The 7,734-nt window shown below is 36.6% G+C and overlaps 1 protein-coding gene across 1 annotated transcript; it reads left to right on the plus strand.

Annotated features, from left to right (window-relative positions):
- Window positions 1-233: 233 nt before the first annotated feature.
- LOC107726867 (prostaglandin E2 receptor EP4 subtype-like) lies at window positions 234-6,024 on the plus strand. Its single transcript, XM_016536568.1, is given in 3 exon segments — window positions 234-1,152; window positions 5,460-5,696; window positions 5,698-6,024. Coding segments are annotated over 3 exon segments (1,242 nt in total). The 5' UTR covers window positions 234-375; the 3' UTR covers window positions 5,926-6,024.
- The last annotated feature ends 1,710 nt before the right edge of the window (window positions 6,025-7,734 follow it).

A 7,734-nucleotide genomic window follows, 5' to 3' on the forward strand; every position in this document is an offset into this window, starting at 1 on the left:
ATTTAGAAATATTTCTGTCCTTGTTAAACTCTACAATGTTTGCATCTTTGTATTGTTAGAACTTTCATGCTATTGTCTCCTCTTTGTGCATCGTTTTGTTGTATTTAAAAATGCCTGCTAAATTAATAAATGTTTAAAAAAAGAAAAACCCTGCAAGGAAATGCGCGCTTCTTGTTTAAAGCGGATATCAATGCGTTATGATTTTACAGCAGCATCAGTGGCACTGAGTGAGTGTTTGACGGGACGCGGTGATTTTTCGGTAAGGGCGTCCCGTTATGAGTTTGTGATATGAGGCAGGAGGGGCATGGCTTTGTTCACAGCCAGCAGGATTTACTCCGAGCAACTCCTGCAAAATGACACTTGGAGAAGTTTAACATGGACAACAGCACCGCGGCGCGCAGCATGGAGCCCACCATCCCGGCCATCATGTTCATCTTTGGAGTCATCAGCAACCTGATCGCCATCGTGGTGCTCTGCAAGTCCAGGAGGGAGCAGAAGGAGACCACCTTCTACACTCTGGTCTGCGGTCTGGCGGTCACGGATCTCCTGGGAAGCGTCCTCGCCAGTCCGGTGACCATCGCCACTTACGTGAAGGGCGCTTGGCCTGATGGAGACCCCCTGTGCCAGTACTTCGGATTCGTTCTGCTCTTCTTCTCCCTCGCTGGACTGAGCATCATCTGCGCCATGTCCGTCGAGAGATACATCGCCATCAATCACGCGTACTTCTACAACGACCACGTGGATAAGAAGCTCGCGGGAGTCACGCTGCTCGCCGTTTACGCGTCCAACATACTGTTCTGTGCGCTGCCGAGCGCGGGGTTCGGAGAGGTGAAGATGCAGTACCCTCAAACCTGGTGCTTCATCGACTGGCGGACCAACGTGAGCACGCACGCCGCGTTTTCCTTCATGTACGCTGGATGCAGCTCGCTGCTGATCCTGGTGACGGTGGTCTGTAACGTGCTGGTGTGCGCCGCGCTCATCCGGATGCACCGGAGGTTCGTCAGGCGCACGTCGCTCGGCACAGACCCGTGCAGAGCGTCTGATCCCGGCAGGAGCCGCAGCTTTAGCCGCCTCGCAGGCGCGGAGATCCAGATGGTCATTCTGCTCATCGCCACCTCCGCAGTCGTGCTCATTTGCTCCATTCCGCTCGTTGTAAGTTCTTGTGATATTATTGTGCCAACTTTATCTCTCCAATCACTCTGCTGCCTCAGATATGACTGTCAAATCTGCAAAACAAGAACTTTCTCACGGCCTGCTTCGTGAGATTTTCCTCTACGTTTTTCTGCATTGTGCAGCAGAATAGAATAAACCACGGAGGAAGATGATGATGATAAAAGTGTTTAAAGGGACAGACATGCTAAAATATCCCAGGGTCACAGTGTCACCTCACATACTAAAGTACAGTAGATACAGTATTGGATATATAGTCGAGATCAATTACATTTTTTTTAGCAACTGCTGAATCTGAAGTGATCTCTAATCAGAAAGTAAGGACAAAATGAATCATTATCTACGTTTATTTTGATATTTAGATTTTAATTACCACAAAAATATCTTACATATAATACAGTATAAAAGTACTCATTACAGTTACATTTACATTTGGTCCTTTAACAGACGCTTTTATCCAAAACGACTTACAAATGAAACAATGGAAGCAATCAAAATCGACAAAAGAGCAATGATATGCAAGCAAGAAAACAAGCAGTAAATAAATAGAATGCAAGTCTGAAAGGGACAAGTTTTTTCTTTTAAAGAATAGAATTGGAATAATATATTGTACTGCAAAACACTTTTTCTACTATTGAGATGGGATACGGGTAAGGTTAGGGACAGGTTTGGTGGTATGGGTAGGTTTAAGGTGGGTTAAGGTGTAAGGGATGGTTCAACAGTGTAATTGTAAATGTAATTGCAGAAAATAACTAGATTGAAAAGTTTGTAGACAAACTTTAAGTTGGCTTGAAAAAGCCTAGCTAGAAAGTTTGAAGTAGTTTGAAAGTTAAAATTGTCAGAAAAACAGATAGGTATAAAATATATTGCTAGGGTACCTGGGGTGGTTGCTAGGCTGTTTCTAGCATGACTAGCATGTTGCTAACATGTTTTTAGAATGATTAGCATGTTACTAGCATGTTGCTAGCATGATTATCATGTTTCTAGCATGATTAGCATGTTGCTAGCCCATTTAACGCGTTGCTAGCATGATTAGCATGTTTCTAACATGGTTATCATGTTGCTAACATGATTAGCAAGTTACTAGCATGGTTTTAACATGATTAGCATGTTACTAGCATGTTGTTAGCATTATTAACATGTCACTAGCATGTTGCTAGCATGATTATCATGTTTTAACATGGTTAACATGTCACTAGCATGTTGCTAGCATGATTATCATGTTTATAACATGTTACTAGCATGATTAGCATGTTATTAGCATGTTTCTTACATGGTTATCATGTTGCTAGCATGATTAGCAAGTTACTAGCATGTTTCTAGCATGATTAGCATATTACTAGCATGTTGTTAACATAATTAGCAAATTACTAACATGTTGCTAGCATGATTTTAGCATGATTATCATGTTACTAGAATGGTGTTAACATTATTTTATATTGTAATAACATTTTGCAAGATTACTGTTTTTTCCTGTATTTTTGATCAAATAAATGCAGCCTTGATGAGCAGAAGAGACTAGCATGTTGTTAGCATTATTAACATGTCACTAGCATGTTGCTAGCATGATTATCATGTTTTAACATGGTTAACATGTCACTAGCATGTTGCTAGCATGATTATCATGTTTATAACATGTTACTAGCATGATTAGCATGTTATTAGCATGTTTCTTACATGGTTATCATGTTGCTAGCATGATTAGCAAGTTACTAGCATGTTTCTAGCATGATTAGCATATTACTAGCATTTTGTTACCATGATTAGCAAGTTATTAACATGTTTCTAACATGATTAGCATGTTACTAGCATGTTACTAGCATGGTGTTAACATTTTGTTAGCATGATTAGCATGTTGCTAGCATGTTTATCATGTTTCTAGCATGATTAGCATGTTTCTAGCACATTTAGCATTGTAACTAGCACGTTGCTAGAATGATTAACATGTTATTAGCATGTTTTTAACATGGTTAACATGTTGCTAGCATGATTAGCAAGTTACTAGCATGTTGTTAACATGATTAGCATATTACTAGCATTTTGTTAGCATGTTTCTATCATGATTAGCAAGTTACTAGCATGATGTTAGCATGATTAGCAAGTTACTATCATTTTGTTAACATGATTAGCAAGTTACTACCATGTTGCTAGCATGATTCTAGCATGAATAGCATGTTACTATAATGATGTTAGCATGTTTCTAACATGTTTAGCAAAGTTGCTAGCATGTTTCTAGCATGATTAGCAAGTTACTAGCATGTTGTTAGCATGATTAGCATGTTGCTAGCATGGTTATCATGTTTTTAGCATTATTAGCATGTTACTAGCATGTTGCTAGAATGATTATCATGTTTCTAGCATGATTAGCATGTTGCTAGCACATTTAACATGTTACTAGCATGTTGTTACCATGATTAACATGTTATTAGCATTTTTCTAAGATAGTTATCATGTTGTTAACATTATTAGTAAGTTACTAGCATATTTATAGCATGATTAGCATATTACTAGCATTTTGTTAGCATGATTAGCAAGTTACTAGCATGTTTCTAACATGATTAGCATGTTACTAGCATGTTGTTAGCATGATTAGCATGTTATTAGCATAATTAGCAAGTTAATTAATAAGTTAGTTAAGTTAACTCATAATGCATTATAATATTTGCAGATTCCTTGTTGCATCTGAAATTGGTTGTTTGTCATGTTTTAATGCTTTCTACTTTCTAAAGGTGTAATTAATATATTATAAGTATCATAACAGTGGTTACAGTTGTTAATGAGAACACACAATGTATTACACAGTGGCATAAATAATGCATTAAAGTGACTTTATAAAGGCCTTAAGTAAAGAGTTACCAAGATCTCTTATAGTGTGTCTGTGTTCAGGCTGATGGTCTTTTTTTGTTTTTAAGGTCAGGTTTTTGATGCCGTGGAACTATAAAATACAAAACTCTCCTTTTAAAGTCAGTAATCAAGATGTTTTATTCTTTGAAGCATATCAGGAAAAATGAACAAAATTAATATAGTGTCCAGAACAAACCCGAAGAACAACATTTTCATTAAAAACAAAACAAAACCCATTTTTTTCCCACTAGCCAATATTTTTAAAAAATGATTTTTCGAAGTTGTACATGATTAGCATGTTACTAGCATGTTGTTAGCATGATTAGCATGTTATTAGCATAATTAGCAAGTTAATTAATAAGTTAGTTAAGTTAACTCATAATGCATTATAATATTTGCAGATTCCTTGTTGCATCTGAAATTGGTTGTTTGTCATGTTTTAATGCTTTCTACTTTCTAAAGGTGTAATTAATATATTATAAGTATCATAACAGTGGTTACAGTTGTTAATGAGAACACACAATGTATTACACAGTGGCATAAATAATGCATTAAAGTGACTTTATAAAGGCCTTAAGTAAAGAGTTACCAAGATCTCTTATAGTGTGTCTGTGTTCAGGCTGATGGTCTTTTTTTGTTTTTAAGGTCAGGTTTTTGATGCCGTGGAACTATAAAATACAAAACTCTCCTTTTAAAGTCAGTAATCAAGATGTTTTATTCTTTGAAGCATATCAGGAAAAATGAACAAAATTAATATAGTGTCCAGAACAAACCCGAAGAACAACATTTTCATTAAAAACAAAACAAAACCCATTTTTTTCCCACTAGCCAATATTTTTAAAAAATGATTTTTCGAAGTTGTAAATAAAACAAATATAATTTGAGTACATTTTACAAGAAAATGTTATTTCAGTCTTTCTGCTTATACTTTCACATTTAATTCAACGTGTTGCTGTTTCTTTGTAATTATTTGTGAAATTTACTGCGTGAATGAAAATACAACTTTTTTTCTGTGAAGTGAAAATCTCCAAAAGTTGTGAAAATGTAATAAGTTTTATAATTCTAAATTATAGGTAAGAATTTCTTAGTATTAAACGTGGTGTAGAAACAATTTTCACTCAGAAATTGCTAGTTAATTTCATGGATATTTACAAAGAAACAGCAAGTAACACATTGAATTAAACATGGAATTTTGAAAGACTGAAATAGAAATATCTTGTAAAACATACTCCAATAATCTTTATTTTATTTGCGAATTCAAAATAAAAAATTTTAAATTGACCACTAAACCAGATGATGACATTCTCCTGATAACTTCACTCAGTGTCGCTCATTTATTTTGATTTGTTATGAGGTTGTTCCTTCGGACCCCATTGCACATATTACACATGTTATTTTGTCAAATGCATGAAAATTTGGCAACTAAATCATGTCTTTTTTTCAAGGTCCAGGTGTTTCTCAATCAACTTTATAAGACGCCGGTGGAGAAACGTCTGGATAAAAATCCAGATCTGCTGGCGATCCGATTTGCCTCGACCAACCCCATTCTAGATCCCTGGATCTACATCCTGCTGCGTAAAGCGGTTCTCTCAAAGGTGATCGAGAACATCAAGTGTCTTTTCTGCAGGACTGACTCTCAGAGACTGCCGGGACTGGTCAGCTTCCACTGCATCATCTCCAGAAGACTCTCCGTCCGCTGTGTCTCGAGAGCTGAAGGTGATGAATGCCTCGCAGACGTGTCTGTATCCGCCTGAGAGCTGCCCGGACAGCTGTCAATCAAACCAGTGTGGGCGGTGCCTATCTGACGCTTCTTCTGAATCCTCCAATCGGAACAGTTTAGACAGTCGGTCAAAAGATCAACCCTTACAAGTGACTGTAACCAATGAGACGTTTGAAGAGAAGAGCATTTAACATGCAAGGACCCTTCTCTGTTAAAACCTTCTGCACTTTGAAGCGAGAGTTGATTTCAGATCAGTGGAGTGAAATGTAAATGTCATTAAAGGAATAGTTCAGCCCAAAAAAAATCTGGAAATTTTGCTGAAAATGTCCAGATTCTCAGTCCATCCGAGATCAGGATGAGTTTGTTTCTTCATCAGATTTGGAGAAATGTAGCATTGCATCAGTGTCTCACTGCAAGTGAATGGGTGCCGTCAGAATGAGAGTCCAAACAGCTGATAAAAACATCACAATAATCCACAAGTAATCCACAGCACTCCAGTCCATCAGTACATTTCTACAAACCTGATGAAGACACAAACTCATCCTGATCTCGGATGAACTCAGAGTCGCCCCAATTTTTTCGGGGTGAACTATTCCTATAAATCAGATTATTTATTGGAGTAACCCATCAGCTTTTCAGCCATAAAGTCTCCATGGACTGTTTCGATCAGTTTGGTAGTACGTTAAACGCCTCTATCTGCCAGAACACTGTACACATGCGTGTTTGTTTTTCCAGAAGAGTTCAAATCAGTCACATCAAGATCAACACAAACAAGCCCCAATAACCGAGTCGAGATGTTTGCATTAAAAAAACCTTTCCAGTTTCTCAGTGTGTCCTGCTTCCCAAACAGCAGATAAATAAATCAATGCTGCAGTTTGGCTCTCGTAATGAGAGATAATATGCAATAATATGAAGTGACTTTCAGACGTTCAAAACAGAAGCAGGTTTAATGCATGATGAAATGTTCAGGATCATCACCGAATGAAACGATTGTGATTTGTTGTTTTTGGACTCCGCTCAGTACCGTGGTTGTTTTACGCTCTGATTAAGATAACGGATGACTTGTAATCTAATGTGATTGTGTGTAATGTGAGAAGCAGCAGACGTCTGTCTCACGATTAAACCCAGAGCTCCAGGCGAGGAATCTGCCAAACTCTGCGTCCTTCTAATGCTTTAATAAACAGTATTAATGTTCAGGATACGGATGCGTTTACAGGCTTCATAACCTGTGAGATGAAATCATTCCCATGCTAATTATACTTCATCTTTGTTTACGATCACAGACCAAAGCAAATATGACCGCTGCTCTCCTGCGTTCATTAAACTACTGTATTGATTACATGAGATATTTAACCAAGATCAGCCATCTCTTTAGCCATTTTAAAAATGATCACAAATCAGAAAGTAAAGGGGAAAATATGCTGAAAAAATTACTTTCTTCCTCAGTATTTCTGACGTGTTTTCCAAATATCTAAACATCCTGAAATCAGCATTTACTCGAGAAGGAAAATGTCTTAAAATAAGAAGTCTTGTTTTTTTGGAAAATGTATCAGAATTAATAAAATTTATGCTTAAAATGAGACAAAATATCTGCCAATGGGATCAGAAAAATAAACTCAGTTCAAATGGAAACAAGATTATTTTTATTTTTATTGCTTAATTTTGTATTTTATATCTGAAGTTATTTTGCATCTCCAGTAAATGTATCTTCATTTAAGAATCTTTAGATATTTGAACGGGAAAACAAAATACAAAAATACCGAGAAAGAAAATATTTTTTGCTGTGTATTTTTTTTGTCAGATTTGATAAATGGTACTTTTTCTTTTTTCAATTAATTAGCATAATTAGCAATAGAACTATAAAAATACAATGTTGAAAAAAACTTCCCTTTTAAAATTAATTCTCATTGAAATATCCAGATGTTTTATTCCTTGAAGCATATGTGAAATGGACAAAATTAGTTTAGTGTTCAGAACAAACCCAAATAACATGTAGAACA

Source organism: Sinocyclocheilus rhinocerous, unplaced genomic scaffold (genome assembly GCF_001515625.1).
Source record: "Sinocyclocheilus rhinocerous isolate Xijiao unplaced genomic scaffold, SAMN03320098_v1.1 scaffold1808, whole genome shotgun sequence".
In the NCBI taxonomy this organism is placed as follows: Eukaryota; Metazoa; Chordata; class Actinopteri; order Cypriniformes; family Cyprinidae; genus Sinocyclocheilus; species Sinocyclocheilus rhinocerous.